This window comes from Cantharellus anzutake, assembly GCF_015039405.1.
Source record: "Cantharellus anzutake strain C23 chromosome Unknown EI90scaffold_49, whole genome shotgun sequence".
Taxonomy (NCBI): domain Eukaryota; kingdom Fungi; phylum Basidiomycota; class Agaricomycetes; order Cantharellales; family Hydnaceae; genus Cantharellus; species Cantharellus anzutake.
This window is the reverse complement of record NW_024066999.1, coordinates 250764-267058: the sequence shown is the minus strand read 5'-3', so window position 1 is coordinate 267058 and position 16295 is coordinate 250764. Positions and strand designations below refer to the sequence as shown.

The window sequence follows — 16295 nt, the reverse complement described above, 5'->3', positions numbered from 1 at the left end:
TCGATACGAAACCGGGCGTCATTAAGAATGTTTCAACCTTAACGCTTGACAGTCATCAAACTACCGACAAATGTGAGGATCTGTAGCCAGCATGTCAGCAGCAGGAAGCTTTACGGTAGAAAGAACTCACCAATCGCGGCCGGATGTCTACAATATCTTCAGGTACAAGAAAAATCAAGGCATTCAACTTTCGAGCAATAGAGATTGCCAACTTTGCTGAGATCGTGCACAGAGAAGTTAGTACTCCATAGAAAGTCAGTAGAGGTTCACTCGCCATTTTGTCTTCTTTCCTCGTAGTCGCGCGCAGGACGATACACCATTGAATAGTCGACGATACCAGGGGTGAGGGCATCAAGCAAATCCAAGAAGAACAAGCCATCCGAAACAGCAGGATCTTTGAAGCTGCGAATCTGCGCGGCAGGCCTGGGCTTATTAGGGGAAGTCGAGTTGCGAACAGTGTCGTTAGCCCATCTAAGCATATCTTGATCGGATGGCGGGCGTCCACTAGAACTGAGCGAGGCAAGTGTTTGGGTAATATTTAAGCTAAATATCATCTAATTCAGCGACACAACCGCCATGCGAGCCATGTTCTGCGACTCACCGCATGAGTTGCCAAACAAGACCAAGGATAAGTGTCTTCCTCCCATCAACAATATCGGCTCCTTGGATTCCAACCATATGCATCCTGTTGGCTTTCGCTAGATCAACTGCGTAGTTCGTATTCTCTACCGCTTTGAAGCGCGAGATGCCGAGAAGTGGGGGAGGCGCATCTTCATCTTCATCCTCCGGGAGCGCGGCTTCAACGGCCGAGACAGGCTTGGGCTTCGTGACACGTCTCCATACTACAGAACCCGGAATAAGCTTATCAAAAGCTTGAAGAATAACATATCCATCCTGGCGTGCACAAATGGAATTGGGTCTCCTACTTCACCACAACAAAAAGAGACAACTCACTTTCAGATTCTCGAAGAGGTTGTAGACTGCGGGCTCAACATTCAATGAGTTAAGCCAGAGGGTAAACACTCGAGCCTCCCTCTCCCCCTCGGCATCAAAATCTTCCACGATCTCGGCGATTTGCTCCGGCTCCACGGGCTCAAGGCAGGGGTGAGTGTTGAAGAGGTTCGCGACGAACGCAAGGTTAAGACGTGGATTGCCAGCTACTAGTGCGGGTGGTGTGAGGTATTTTCGGCAGCCAATTTTCTCAGCGTTATCCAGGATCTGGTCCATAGAGAGGATTAATGCCGGACCACTACAACTTTTATTTTAGGTTCATACCTGAATGGCACGTTGCGTAAGGTCTCTTATCTGGAGTGGCGCACGGGAGCATTCGGCCGGCTTCAGTTGATTTAAGAGGACAGTGTAATTTTCTCCGTCCTTGACATCCTTGCTGAAGTTGTTGACTCTAAAGGCCAATGGGTCATTGTTGCATCGGTCAAATGAGATTGGTGCTTTACCTGCGATGCCAGCCTGCCGCCTTTAAGTGGTAGTTGAACCACCTCAGCAATATCTGATCTGGAGGGAGTTTCAATAGCTCCTCGATCGTCTCGCCATCTTCCAACAGGCGGTACAATTCAGGGTGCTCCTTCAATGAGATTCGACTAAGTAGCCCCCGACGAATGATTTGCCAGATTAACCCAAGAATCAAATGTTCTCTCCCTTCAGAGATATCAGACGACCCAATGTTTACCACGGAACACCCTATGGCTTTCGCGGAGGTGATGACGACATTGTTGTTCTCAGTAATTTTGAATGCATTAAGGGGCTTCCTTGGCTGAGGGAGATTAAGGACACGAGTGTCGATGGTGTCCGGAACAGAATCATTAATCAGTTTGCAAAGAATAAGACCGTCTACAATTGCAATTAACATATGGCTCTGAGTAGAACACGGTGTACATACCTCTGCACTCATCGAACAGTTGCATAGTATCCGTCGGAATAGGTAAGCGATGGCCAACATCTGTATCACCTTCCAATACCTATAGCAGAAATGACGCTAAGCGCAGACCAGATAGGAGCTACGCAACATCTGACTTACTCCGTTAATGTGTGCCGTAAATTGCGTCCGCTCTTCCTGGTTAATGGTGTGACTCGATGCTTCGGTTGTCCCTTTCACTGTCACCTTTCCCGCTTTGGTGGGTAAGATACTCTGAAGGGCCTGAGACTTCAATTTCGTAATAAGCTATGAAAAGTTGGGCACCGCCGGTCAGCTTCGAGACCATGAAAAGAAGAGATTGAGAGCATACATCGACGTAATCCTCCAGCTCCACTTTACCACTGGCATCGACGCTCACTGTCTTCAGAGTCTCGCGAGCTAGGTCGTAGGATGCCTCTCCGCTCTGCTGTAGGCTCTGAATGACGTTAGCTTTGGCTACTCGACCTGGCGTATCCGTGTCGATCGCGCTGACGAAAAGTTGTGTTAGCAACATTGGCCTTGGTTTCAATTATGCCGATCGTGGCGTACTTGAAGCGATCGATGAGTTGGTACATTTCCTCCTGGGTTACTTGAGGGTACTTTCTTTGCAGTTTAATGGCTTGCATCGTGCTGAACTATGAGAGTATTAGTGAGAGGGGGGATATTGGAAAGCCTTCAGAGTTGGCAGCCGTGAGGTCACGTCACAACTGTTATTTATCGCTGCCTTCCAACTCCACTTTCCGGCGTAGCACGGCACAGCCTATTTGTAGGCGCCGCAGTAAAGTCGGGGCGGAGGTCCGCACTGCAATGATCGAGCTAGTGCGCTAAGCCTTTGATAACAGGGAATGCACAGTAGCTGCGATATCACTGCGACATGACAGGGCATTTTGATTTTCGTTCGACAAGAATGCACATAGAATGAATTACACTGGACACAGAATCAAGCAAATATCACACATGTAGAAGACGACAAAATCTATTTGAACTGCACCAACAGAAGTCACTACTTGGTTATGCGGGACAAATTACGCAATGTACTCACGTTCTTGCCATCTACCCACTTCTTGCCATGGACGTCCAAGTCCCAAGCAAGAGCACCCTCGAAGTAGGCCTTCTGTGCGGCGTCATTCAGATCAATTGGTGAGAAAGAGTAAGACTCCCAATCGGGAGCGACCTCGACGACCGGTTTGATGTCTTTACCACGAGCGATGAAAACACCCTCAATCACCGAGTTGTTGGAAGTACCAAGGACACCAACGGAACCGAAGAGATACTTTCGGGAAGCCTCCAAACGGTCTGAGACGATCAATCAGTCAAGCACCGATGCTTCAATGTCGAGATAGAGGCGACTTACTAAAGAAACCGCCAATCTGATTGGAGGACATAAAGGTCTGGGTGAGCTCTTCAGGGTATTTGAAAGCAACCTTCCAGATGGAGTATCCCTCCGGGTCCCACCTACCAGAAAGGGACACAATCATTTTTCTATGCCAATCCAGCATCGGCATCGATCCATGGAACTCACTTGTCGTAGAACCACTCCAAGCTTCCACCTGGTCCCTTTGTGTCCAAGTTGGAGTATGTACGCTTCCAATCTTCAAGGTTCAACGTGCTCTTCGGCAGCGAGTCAAGAGGATTCTTAGGTTTTGGCTCCTCTAGGACTGAAGGCTCCTCCTCCTCCTCCTCAGGCTGCGCTTCAGGTTTGGCCGGTGCAGGTTTCTCCTTGGGAGGTGGGGGTGCGGGCTTCTCTTTAGCGGGCTTCGGGGGCGCGACGTATTGTTGGGCCTTCTCTATGAACTGAGGCTCTCCGAAAACAGGCTTGAGCGCTGGCTGGTTAATGATAGTGAGGAAATGACGTATGACGTTAGGATACTTTGCACGCTCCGCCGACCCGGCAATGGTGCTAAAGATTCTGTCAAGAAATGAGGCGATAACGATATCAGCGTAAGTGAGGCGTTGTCCGACGAGGTACGTCCTGGTCAGCAAATGGTTATCTAGTACTTCGAGAGAAGTAAATATGTTCTGCCTAGAGGAGGTATCGAGCTAGGTGCACATGACCGAGGAATCAGCACTTCTGCAGTCAAACCTAATTGCGAAGAATGCTGACTGGCTTGAAATAGGGAATATATCCGAAAGTAAATCCAGAAAGGAGTCTGATGTGAGGGGAAATGTCGGAATCGGCAAAGGCGACCCATTGGTTGACCAATGCGTCCTCGTGCTTGGTTGATCCAAAGAGCTTGTTATCAGGTGCAAAGGAAGCAGCTATTGAACGCAGTCCAGCGGAGGAAAAGAAATATCAGCATAAATTCCAGCTCCCTAATCAGGGGCATTTTGGAGCAAAAGGGTGTATTTCGTGACTCAACCGTCACGGGTCCATTTTCAACGACGAAACCGTTTTAAGGAAAGCGCATACGCACCGTAGCGAGCGATCGCAGTTGACTCCACCAAGAGTAAACCATCATTTCCTTCGAAAGCTGGCACTTTTCCCCTGGGGAATTTAGCCAGGAACTCTGGGGACCTGTTTGTCTCGCGGAATTTAAAGTCCTCGACAATGTCGATCTTGACGCCCGCAGCCGCAGCCGTACCGAGGATCTAAGGACGTGGGGTATCACCAAGATCGGCACACATCGGGTTTTGTGACCAGAGGTGTCGAAACACATGGGAACGAGAGAGTAACGTGTTAGAGCGCCGATCTTGCAAGCAACTTGCAAGTGCGTGTTGCTACAAGTTGATGACTGGTACTCACGCGCTTGGTGTAATTTGGAAGAGTGTAGAGCTTTCCGATGGTTGTAGACATTGTTGCGCACTCAACGTTGGAAGCTTGAAGAAAGAATAAGATGGAAGACTTGAAATAGTTTCGAGCAAATTTTCGATGAAGCACACGTGGCGGGTTTATGAGTCACCAATATTTCAACACGTTACAAATCATCTACGATGTTTGTGGAGGTAACAAAGCTAATGAAAAACCGCCCAGACAAACAACACAGTTGTGCAAGGAAAAGGGAGTTGAATACAAAGAATAAGGATAAAGATTAGTAGACGGCAAACTATACTCGGGTGGTATTGACGGTGTGTGGTGGCTTAGTTGATCTTGATCGAGCTCGCGATTTCTTTACCGCAGCCTTAGATGATTTCATGACGGGGAACGAGAGGCCCTCAGCCAAGGGCTTGTCCTTTCCGGGAACCTTGGTACTTTGCGAGTACGATTGATCTTCGTCGATTAAGGTTGCCTCAGACGACTGCGACAGTGGCATGCAGAGTGTCCCGGTATCCGATGATTGTGAGAGTGGAGGTGCCACCACGAACGGATCCGCAATATCAATGCTCATATCAGCGATATTTGACGGCTTGGTGGGCACGTCGTACACAAGCTTGTCAAAGGTTGGCTGTCGTGAGATGGCCTGCCGTTTCCGGGGATGCTGAGCAGAAAGGGGGTCCACAATAACCCCACATTCATCGTCCCCATCACCGGAGAGGTCAATATATGGAACATGTGCGGTTATCGGGGGGCGCCTCTTCTGGGGTGACGCAGGTAGAGGAATCTGGGATGGGGAAATAGGCCGCTGAGGCTCGGCAGATTGTTTCTTCGGAATCGGTCTCGATGGGATAACGGGAGGAAGTGAAGGCACCGCATTAGCGTTCTTTACCAATTTGAGGCGAGATTTTGGAATGTTGGAGATCAGCCGAGTGGGGGATGAAGGAGGAATGGGCCGAGATCCTGAGGAACCTAAACTAGGATACAGGTTTTCAGATCCCGTCAATGGGATCTTGCCACGGAAAGCTGAGCAGTGGGGAAACCTCAATGCATTGCCGAATGAGGATTTATGCTGAAAACGAACCTTTCCCTTTCCCTTTCTCCTTCCCGGTAATACCATAGTCCTTCACCACATGCCAATGATGGTTCTCCTTTGAGCCGCCTTCCTTCTCCTTGTTCACTGTGGAGCTGAGTGAGGATTGTACCTCCCAATCTTGTGGTCTAGCACGTCGCCAATCCGCTTCGACTTTGGCGCACCATACGTCCGTGTCACCTTCAACCCAAACGTCTATAAATGATGCAAGATCTGCGGGCGGTGGGGTACGGTTTACAAAGACAACTAGCCTGGTGTTTTTCATTGTGAGGATTACCGAGGAAGGTTTGCAGGCTTGGGAAGGACTCGTTGGAAGAGTAGTCTGGGTGGCGTCGGGTGTGATATTCTTGTCCTTCGAGGTGGCATGGACAGCACCGGCGAAGTCTTTCACTAGGCGCTTAATGCCATGTACTTTAAGCGAAGTGCCCATGATGATCACAAGGTCGGGTTTGCGACTAATGTCTCGGGTAGAAATGATACCAATCTCATCAGCATGAGGGTGGGCCTCATCATACAGAATTATGCTGGGGCGAAGAGTGCCAACAGCAAGCGCTCGCGCATTACGGGCAATTCGCGATTCCGCTACAGGCCTTGTCAACCCCCAGGATGTTGACGGAAATGAATGCACATACAGCGGTTGGAGCAGTCAGGACACGGTGGCGGAGCACCATTGAGGAATGTCGATAAATGTTCATCCATATAAGGAAAGCTTGCATTGCAGATAACACATCTGACACGGCTACAATCGATTTCACCGTTAGTTACCGAAGGCGTAATCAGCGACAATGCCACGCACTGAATGTCCCCATGTAGCTGAACATTCTTAACTTCCTTAGAGTTAAATAGTTTCCCCTTGCCTTTCGTCGAATATGCGGAGCTTGGGAGGTTCACTCTATCCTCCAACCCATCGATGTTTTGGGTATAGGATCGCAATAATTTCCCTTTTGTGTCGAGTGTCTTAATGAAGTGATGTGCAGGGGCAGGATGAGCTTTATCGATGCAAAGCTTCAACTCTGCTATAAAGGAATAGAACAGGCGTGTAGATTCGGGTTCACGAAAAAGGGAGGCAGAGAAAAGGTCACGCCCTCTGAGCACGACGTTGGGGTATCGCGACTTGACCAGGTTGTAAAGGCCATCGCTTGAGCGAAAATCCTTTTTAATAGCAATAAGTGCGCAAATCAGAACGCAACACGAAATGACAAGTTTTAGCAAGACGCACCGGAATCCCCGAAGAACATGAAATCCCAGCACCAGTGACAACTATGACACGCTTCGATTTCGCCACTGCAAGGCTCAGCGCGTGAAGTGATTTGCGTGATCCAGCATGATCAGGCGTTGACGGCGACGACGCGCTCTCCAACGCGCCGAGCTCGAGATGAAGTGGCATCGAGGCGAGGGGATGTTGACGGGTCACTCAGAGCGTCGGATGCAAAATCAGTCCAAAACAATCTTATTTATTCAAGGTCACGTGAATGGTATTCTGTCAAATTTCCTAACTCAGGGAAGTCATAATCATAGAACCAGAACTGCTTCCAATGCCAATGAAAGACATATCATGCGTGAAATGATTCCGCTTAGTTGCCACGATAGGCAGGAAACTTTGCGATCTGGTGACCCAACTAATGGTTCCAGAACCCTCAGCAAAATTGCGTTCTGCAATGTGCCCGGGCAATAGGCAGGTGACCAGCCTGGAAGAGAACCCGGGCAACTCAAGGAAAGGCCGCTCCCAACACGTGCAATCTTTTCAAATCCTGGGATTGAGTACTATGTATTTCAAAATCAATCATGCCTGCCAAACAAGGGATCATATACATAAACAGATACAGACAAAGCTCCGCATTAGACTTCCCACGACGAGCACGTGTCCTGCTACACGGTTCCTTCAGCTTACAAAGCCAGAAGTCCACGCGGTTTGCGTGCTACACTTAGCGCTTCTGGTGCGAGAACATAAATCTGCAGTGTCTACAGCAACACTACTCGGATTATGGCTCAGAGCTCGAGGAGATCGTCCATATCTGGGCCATCGCAACATAATGCCCTCGTGGTATCACAATGGCAACCCATCCTTCAGTCTCAAAATCAAGTTGTCCTCTACAATGCGTCAAGCAAGGGCTTGACAGTCAATTACATACACCCTGCTTGCCATACCGTTGAAGAGCCAGATGCCTCTACATGTCCATACTGCCACAGACCCCTAGACGAGTACAACCATTCAGCTCCCCAAGCTCCTACGAGCGATCATCGTGCCCCCAACTACTTCCATTTACTCGCCATTCACAACGAGTCAACCTCGAGGCCGTTGACTCCGCCCCATCTGGAAGATGAAGCTAGGCCCCCGCTGAGTTCAGAAACTATGGCCGAAGGCTATTTCGACGCATTCTTCCGTGAAGAGTCTAAATTAGGAATGGGTGCTAATGGATCGGTGTTTCTCTGTCAACATGTTCTTGACGGAAACCTCCTTGGTCGTTTCGCCGTCAAGAAAATCGCCGTTGGATCGTCGCATAAATATCTCGTAAGAATACTGAAAGAGGTGGGTCACTGCCATCGTCTTCAAGATGATGAGCATCATGACGACATTGCTTAGGTCCGACTACTTGAAACGCTGCGTCACCCTAATATTATCACTTATCACCACTCATGGTTAGAACCATGTCGCTTCTCTACATTCGGGCCATCTGTGCCCACTCTTTTCATTCTAATGCAATGGGCAGAAGGAGGGAGTCTAGATGATTTTATTGCTCAGCGTCGGGGTATTTCACATGGGGATACCTACCAAAACTCTGCCTCGCCAGAATCAGAAGAAGCGCATATGACCAAAGCTCAGAGAATCGCTGCCTTTAAAGCGCGGACCGGAGCAGGAGCCAGTGGGACTTCCCGGCCAGCAAACTTGAAGGCAGTTCATTTGCTGAGCACGGATGAGATCGTAAGCCTCCTGTGGGACATTACTTCTGGCCTAGCGTTTCTGGTGAGTTTGCTGTTCAGCGCATCGTCACCTGGATGATAACATGCCTTTAAGCACAATCGGTCGATTCTGCATCTAGATCTGAAGCCCGGAAACGTTCTACTCACCTGGGACCCCAATGTCTTGATGTTTGTATCACCAACTAGTTAACCCGCTGAAGCTTATGTGCTTCCAATACAGACCCCGAGGCATGCTGTCCGATTTTGGTGCTGCAAGGGATATGCTACACCAAGGGTCTCGTACAGGTGTCACTGGGACGCAAGTCAATCTTGTTAGCATCTGCGAGCCACCGCCTTTTTAACGCCATTCCATCCACTTAGACTTGAATATACTTCCCCTGAAATAATTATGCCCGACCCCATGACTGGCGCCTTGCGTCAGACGGACAGCAAATCCGACATCTGGAGCTTAGGGATCATCCTTCACAAACTGATATTTTTCCACACCCCATGGAGGAACGGGAACGACGATTTCTCTCTGCTGGAGCAGGAAGTCATTGCTTATCCAGGGTGAGTGTCTAGTGGTGTTAGAAAGTGACCCATTTTCTGAATTGATGTTGCAAGATTCATCCCGGATCCCTCTATAACTAGTGCTTGCTCCCGACGAGGCCTCCCAACTGAGCTTTTGACACTCTTGCAAAGTCTCTTGGATCGCGCACCTGGTCGACGACCAAGTTGCGAAAAAATTCTCTTGGCGATAGAAGAGCACAAGGTATGAGTCTCGTTCCACACACTTCTTTGACCCAGCGCTCACCCCCACCGTGTATGTAGACAAGATATGTTCGAGCATCATCATCACCATCCAACAGAAGTCGCTCAATGAAAAGGGAACGAGATGGCGTGGCCGTGTTCCCTACGACCGCAAACACACTCGTTCGAACTCATTCGCACACCACATCAGACACATCTCCAGAACGGGGTCTTAACCCATCAGTTTCTAACGGTGTCGTCAGGCCGAGGCTGAGGCTACCATCAGATGCTGGGACGATAATACCTGACAGAGCTTCCTTCGCTACTGAACCAAATGAAGACTCTGGTTCCATGGATGGCTCGAATCGAAGTCCAACATCCCGAAAATCACTTACCCTTTCCGCCTCAACGAGGGTATCGAATTACGATTCCCATGAGGATGGTTCTGACGATAACCCACTTCCCCGCACACCTGTCGCTGGCTCCATGAGACATCGAAGACAAGGGAATGTTCCTCCTGCGTTATTCGCGAGACCTAGAGGAAGACGAAGGAACGGAGGCGGAACGGCACCAAGTACTCCCATCGTGCCTACTCATCGGAATGAAGTTGCTTTGCCAGCAGTGAGTCGGGATTGGATGTAGAGAACAAGGCTAATGATGATTAATCCCAGTTTCCTCCTGAGCATTCTCGTGCTGTGTTAGGAAGGTTGTGGTGGCTTGCCTTCCGGCAACCTTCTTGGCCTCCGGATGAAAGGCTCGTTAAAGATATTCGAACTGTAATACTTATTGGGAAGGTATAGTCAACTCGTCTTGATTTTTGATGTGAACTGTTCCTCATGATCCAACCTAAACATTCTTTTCTTCAGATGATTTCTCTAGCCCATACCGCACGCCAATCCTCGTATTCTCATCAATCTCACTTTCCAATATCACTCCCTCCATCAGTCGTCATCCCAGTTGCTTCAGTTCTCGCAGCAGCTGATGTGTGGAGACCTCTAGGTTCAGTTGACGAGCCTGGAAGGCTTTCCCGGCCAAGGCATGGTCTTGGTGTATCCGTTGCACTGACAGCTGTTCATGCGCTGCTAATGAGATTGATGTAACTCGTTGCTTCTTCACGCTCTTGCATCATACCGATACCAAATTTTACCCCCTCCATATCCACACTCGTATTCCCCTCTTGATCCCCCTTACATGCATACTCTGACCCACCGAGCAAAAGCCTTCATTCTAAACCCCTTATCCTCATCCCTCATAATCACTCGTATCAGTCCATTCTTGCCACTGCCACTCGATGCATTCCACTCCCCTTCCTCTTCACCTATGCCATCTCATTGAGTTAAACTGTTTAAATAGTTCCATACTGGATATGGGATATACATTTGTGAAAAATAGTTCTTGTAGCATGTACAACGTGAGGTATTCAGTAACTCTTTGAAAATTCGCACTTCTGTCATGTACATGTACCGACTCCAGGATCGTTGTTCCAGGTGGACGTGCCCTTTATGGTACTCCCACCAATTTCCTAAATATCTTCTCTTCTGCTGGCTATGCCACTTCCTGGGTGGTCCTCTGCCCGCGCGTCGAAAGGTCACTAGTGTCGTTAACTAAATTGCGTACTTTCATGTTCACCAGAACAGGAGTGTTCCACGCCTGAAAATGTATTTATTTCCTACTATGTCATGGTCCAAAACAAAGTTGTTGGTGTCATTGAGGTGGGAGGGGGGTGCGTACTTTCAAAGTTGTCGCAGTAGCTTCGGCTGGAAGTCAAGCGCTGGTGGCCATATAAGGCACTGTGGGAAGTAAATGGCCGTAAAAAACCATTTTTGGTCTGGTTTTTGACCATTTACCACTGTTTTCGTGATATTTTTTTCATTGTAAATTACAATATACGTTTCACGATGCTAAATACCAGACTCTTCCCTGCGTAAATTACCACTCAATTCATGGTATTCGAGCTGCGATGTATTGTACAAAGGTCAGAGGTATGGACGGCCGGAGTTCGGTTAGTCATCGTCGTCGATTGACCTTGCGAGCTCGCAACTTCGATCGATGATGGCCCAACGACGGGAATGCGTACGTACCATAGGGAAATCGGCCACATACTGAAGAGACCGAAGCGAGAGCGATAATTTGACTGTAGTAAAAGAGGTCGGTGCCAAGGCAGCATCCATGTAAGCACCGCTATCTGAGACAAGGTCAACGAGGTGACGCATGTTCTCACAAGCGACGTTTTGTGACGTGCTCGGGGATTTGAGTCCACAGCTACTTCAGCTCAATAGTGAGAGCCATGAAATTCAAACACTCCTACCCAGACGAAGGATAAGTTCCTAAATTTAATTCGTCGTTTTTGGGCCCACATTGTGGAAACTTTGTCATCTCCCCCGACAATGCGTGATTTCCCTAGCGAGGCATAACCAAGGGCTCGATTATATGTTGGTACGGCTTGTTGTAGACATTAGTAAACTAGATCGCGACTTTGCGATGGGTGGAATTGTCAGGAATGTTTCTTGTCGCGAGGAGCCCCAAGTATGGAAGCTGGCACTTAAAGATGTAAGCAGAGACTGTGGCGCTTAGACTGAAATCGGACTAAGTTGTTCTCGGCAGTTTCCATTCCACTCAGTGCCTTATCCTCTCCACCATACCATACACGTTCTGCAACCTGCTCATTTCCTCCCAATTTGACTATCCTTTCGCTATGCAACTAGCTACTCTTCTCAGAAGTGGCAAGTACTTATGAATATGGACACTGGGCATGCTGCCTCACTGACAGCGATGCCATGAATGGCTTCCATCTGGACGTGTTTCAACGCGTCTTTACGCGTCTTTAACTCATTGGTGAATGAGAAATAGCATTTATTTATTTATTTTAGAAAATCGTCAAGCCTCTCACAGCAAACAGGAATCTATGTTACCCAAGGGTCACACCTGTGGTAGGGAAGCTCATGCATCTGCTTAGGGCATAGTTTGGCCCCATGTGCGCTCATTAGTTTATCTCCCAACTACCTCTTCTCCCTCTGCTGCCTTGCTAATTTCCCCCTGTGCTAGTAACCAAAAAACGCGACTGGAATTCGAAAGCGATGATAATGACCAAGGCCCGATGACAACCACCTCTACTAGTACCGCCAAAAAAGAACCCCCGTGGTCGTCACTATGATGGCCCCACAACAGAAGAAAGTCTGAATCGATTAACCTGGCCCACTCAGAAGGAAAGACCGCCTCGCGAAGCTGTGCACAAGGGTTGAAGTTCACTTATGGTATCTTCTACCGTCTTATTCACAGCCCGAGACTTCCTCCACTTTCATTAGGTTATGCTCTGTCAAATCAACCTCATCAAAATCGAATCGATGCTCGACTTTTATGCTGCCCGTCTCTTGCTCACACTCAACTCCGTACTTTTCTCGTGAGCCCGGGGCTTCAATCCTGCGTTATGCTTTCCGGATCGGCTCTTCTTCGTCACTCCTCGAATTGACCTTTGTGTCTTTTGTTCACCTCAACTCGGTTCATTTCCTCACTTGCAATGACTGCTATTCATCGCAACGTAACCTAGAGTCTCCGCCATAAATCTCAGTTTAATCCCATTTCACGTGACTAATCAGGTGGATCCGCGCGCGCCTCAGAGGAGGCCGTCTTGTTCTGCACTGTCGCAGTGCGGATGGAACAAGACGGACGAAACCCTCCTCCGGGCCCAAACTTGGTCTCAGACCAGCTGCGGGAAGAGACAAGTTGCATCTGGGAGCGAGATAAATAGCGCACCTTATCCACTCCCCACCTGCCTGCGCAATCGTACTACAACGTCTAACTGGTAAGTTAACGGTAGTGCGATGAGGCTTCTAACCGTGTGTGCTGGCCCCGCTCCTCAGGCCTGCACACGGTTATCCCTGCTCTCGCTATCCACTAAACGCGCGCTTACTCTTACTTTCATAGTTCTTAACTGAATCTCCGCGCTCATCTAATCGAACTCGATCATCTATCGATCAACTACGCTTACATCTTATGTCGCATCATGCAGCTCAATCCCGCGGCGATACGTTCCAGTCACTGCTCGAGGCCGCGAGTACGATCGAGCAGCTCGATGAAGTCGTCAGGCGATACAATGCCAACCAGATCCCACTTAGAGAGGCGTACGCCACCCTCTCCGAAGCCGTCGCTGCGGATCAGTCCCTTGACGAGGAGCAGCACAGGGAAACGCTCGTCCGATACGGCGACGAACTGGAACAGTCAGCAGAGGCAAGGATCCGAGCTCGAGCACGAGGGGACCGTGACCTCGATGGAGGTATCGCCCGACAACAGACCTCGGCCCAGCAGGATGGGACTGTCCAATCGAACCCTAATGTCACGACTCGGACTACCTCTCAAGTCGGACAACCCACCAATCAAGCCAGTTCTGGACGGCTCCGTGGAAACGAGGTTTTCAAACGAGTTGCCGACGAAGAAAGTGACCATCGTGCCGAGTATGCGTGGAACTGGAAATTCGGGAACGGAGGACCACCTTGGGATGCCAGCGAGGAGGCCATGCTCACCAACGCCGAGAAGACACAACTCCTCAAGAACGCGTACAACACCAATGTCAAACGTGCCGTCCGAAGTCTCATCTGTCGGGGCGGTCAACCTGAATTCCCACCATACCTCTGGAAGGACATCCTTGGGGACCGACTCGTCGACTTCGGACACTTGGTCGAAGATAGGCGCTCCCATGCCATCCGATATGAAGACTCCGTTGACCTCGGGAATGGGGTTCAAATCTCGACTGGGTCGAGTAGCCGGAGCAAGACCAAACTGGCAAACGAATCACAATGGACGGAGGCGTGGGACAAATATGTCGCTGCGGTTGTATGGGCATACCCCCACCGTGGTCCGGAGCTCCATGAGTACCACCGTCACATCGTCAAGCGTTTCAGCAGAAACCGGAATGTCGCCCTCAACATCGAATACGACCAGGCTGCAAGGAAGTTCTTCCAGGAAACCCACCGAGCATTCTCCGACATTAATGCGCTCAACGAAATCATCCACGACACCTACCTCGGGGGAGGAGACGGAGATACCCGGGGAGAAGGTAAGCCTGGAAAGTCGGCTGGAGAAGCAGGGAGCGACAAGGCGACCGGAGCTGGGGAGAATGTCACCAAAAAACGAAAGCGTGGCAACAATGATTACCCGATCTGCCGAGAATTCAACAAAACGGATGGATGTCGACGCTCCGAATGTCGCTACCTCCACAAGTGTGGATCTTGTGGATCCAGTGCCCATGCCGAGCCAAAGTGTCCACAGCAAAAAGAGAAGACAACCACAGGATCTCAATGAGGCCGAGGAGAAGAGCAAACGACCAAGATACATGAGGTTCGTGTTCGGTCAGCATGATATTGGTCAGACACCATCGGCATCGTACACTGAGAGTGCTCAACCTGTCCCGAGCGTCCCTCAAAGTGATTATAGATATCAAGACATCACTATGACTATCAAGGACAACCCGAGCCTGTTCAAAATCGTTACCCCTATCAACGTTGACCGTTTCGAAGTCCTCCTGAAATCACACCCGAATCGTGATCTCGTCAGATCTGTATGTGATGGACTGCGGACTGGGTTCTGGCCCTTTGCAGATGTTGAGGACCCGAAGAGCGTACCGGTAGGAATCGTAGAGCGTGCGAAGGGTGCTCCTGAATTGGACGATGAATCAGTCGAATTCCTTAGACGGCAATGTGCTGCCGAGATGGGCCTGGACCGATACTCCGAAGCGTTTGGGGACCAGCTACTGCCTGGGATGGTGGCGCAACCTATTTTTACGGTACCGAAGAAAGGCTCATCGAAGCTGCGGCTTGTCAACGACCATAGCGCAGGGGAGAAATCCCTGAATTCGCTGATCCCGAGTGAAGGCGGGTATGTAGTCCTGGACAATCTAACTGACCTTGGGACCAATATCCGTGCCGTCATGAAAGAGAATGGAGGAAGGAGGCCAGCTTTTCTCTGGAAATCTGACGCATCTCAAGCTTACCGACGGCTACCAATGCACCCACGATGGCAGGCACGGCAGGCAACACTGATTGACGGGAAGTACCATGTGGACCGATGTGCAGTCTTCGGGAATCGGGCCTCTGGCCGGCTGTGGTGCTTGTTCTTCGGACTCGTATGTTGGATTGGAATCCATGTTTGCGGGATACGAGGTCTACTTCACTATGTCGATGATGCATTCAACGCAAGCTTCGACAATGAACTTGAACTTTATCCCCCATACAATAGGGAGTTACCACGAGACCAGACAAGATTCCTTAAATTGCTTGACCACATCGGAGTCCCACACGAGTCGGCCAAGCAACTCTTTGGGACCCAGCTTGAAATCATAGGCTTCCTCGTTGACGCAGAGCAACTCACGATATCCATCTCAGAAGAGGCAAAGGGAAGATTCTGCGCTGCGATACGAAAGTTCGTCCTTGACACCCCGGACAATCTGCGAAGGCAACCTCTGAAGGACTGGCTGAAGACCCTTGGGTATGCGAACTGGGTCCTCAACGTATTCCCACTTCTCAAGCCGGCACTGAACTCGTCATACGAGAAAATCGCAGGGAAGCGGATGATGAATCAAAGCATCTATATAAACAAGCAGGTACGAAATGACCTACTATGGTTTGCTGATTCAGTAGAGCGGATGGAAGGAGTTCGCATGCTGAACGCCGAATCATGGGGGCCAAGCGATGCTGATGTGGTTGTATGGGGAGATGCCTGCAAGATTGGGCTCGCATTCTGGGCACCGAAATACAAAGCTGCGTATATTGGCGACCCGGTAACCCAACCTGACGAGGCATTCAACATATTCTACAATGAAGCTATCACAATACTCGCGGCACTCCAATGGTCTACAACAATATCCCCCCCACCGAAACGACTCGCAATCTACA

General features: G+C 49.6%; 5 protein-coding genes across 5 annotated transcripts; 2 read left to right on the top strand and 3 right to left on the bottom strand.

Annotated features, from left to right (window-relative positions):
* Nucleotides 1–38: 38 nt before the first annotated feature.
* EI90DRAFT_2931106 (calponin homology domain-containing protein) lies at nt 39–2538 on the bottom strand (the record flags this gene model as incomplete). Its single annotated transcript, XM_039055042.1, has 11 exons — nt 39–80; nt 131–243; nt 311–543; nt 602–894; nt 955–1218; nt 1276–1402; nt 1455–1848; nt 1898–1976; nt 2036–2179; nt 2244–2400; nt 2462–2538. The coding sequence occupies 11 exons, from the start codon at nt 2536–2538 to the stop codon at nt 39–41; spliced, it is 1923 nt and encodes a 640-aa protein (XP_038912515.1).
* Nucleotides 2539–2811: 273 nt separating this feature from the next.
* EI90DRAFT_2999727 (elongation factor 1-gamma) lies at nt 2812–4780 on the bottom strand. The gene is made up of 7 exons (XM_039056297.1): nt 4656–4780; nt 4327–4501; nt 4017–4171; nt 3435–3952; nt 3267–3367; nt 2955–3208; nt 2812–2897 (listed from the first exon to the last, which is right to left on the bottom strand). The coding sequence occupies exons 1-7, from the start codon at nt 4704–4706 to the stop codon at nt 2889–2891; spliced, it is 1263 nt and encodes a 420-aa protein (XP_038912514.1). The 5' UTR covers nt 4707–4780; the 3' UTR covers nt 2812–2888.
* A 29-nt stretch (nt 4781–4809) lies between these two features.
* Nucleotides 4810–7177, bottom strand: EI90DRAFT_3071819 (DHS-like NAD/FAD-binding domain-containing protein). The gene is made up of 5 exons (XM_039061340.1): nt 6977–7177; nt 6554–6909; nt 6390–6496; nt 5749–6339; nt 4810–5690 (listed from the first exon to the last, which is right to left on the bottom strand). The coding sequence occupies exons 1-5, from the start codon at nt 7142–7144 to the stop codon at nt 4957–4959; spliced, it is 1956 nt and encodes a 651-aa protein (XP_038912513.1). The 5' UTR covers nt 7145–7177; the 3' UTR covers nt 4810–4956.
* Nucleotides 7178–7741: 564 nt separating this feature from the next.
* On the top strand, nt 7742–9430 carry EI90DRAFT_3281789 (kinase-like domain-containing protein; the record flags this gene model as incomplete). Its single annotated transcript, XM_039066848.1, has 7 exons — nt 7742–7801; nt 7829–8287; nt 8342–8722; nt 8774–8847; nt 8900–8977; nt 9040–9228; nt 9283–9430. Coding segments are annotated over 7 exons (1389 nt in total), but the record flags the coding sequence as incomplete, so codon positions are not given.
* Nucleotides 9255–10147, top strand: EI90DRAFT_2020076 (uncharacterized protein). The gene is made up of 2 exons (XM_039052439.1): nt 9255–9430; nt 9490–10147. Exon 2 carries the CDS (start codon nt 9538–9540, stop codon nt 10048–10050), a length of 513 nt encoding a protein of 170 aa, XP_038912511.1. The 5' UTR covers nt 9255–9430; nt 9490–9537; the 3' UTR covers nt 10051–10147.
* The last annotated feature ends 6148 nt before the right edge of the window (nt 10148–16295 follow it).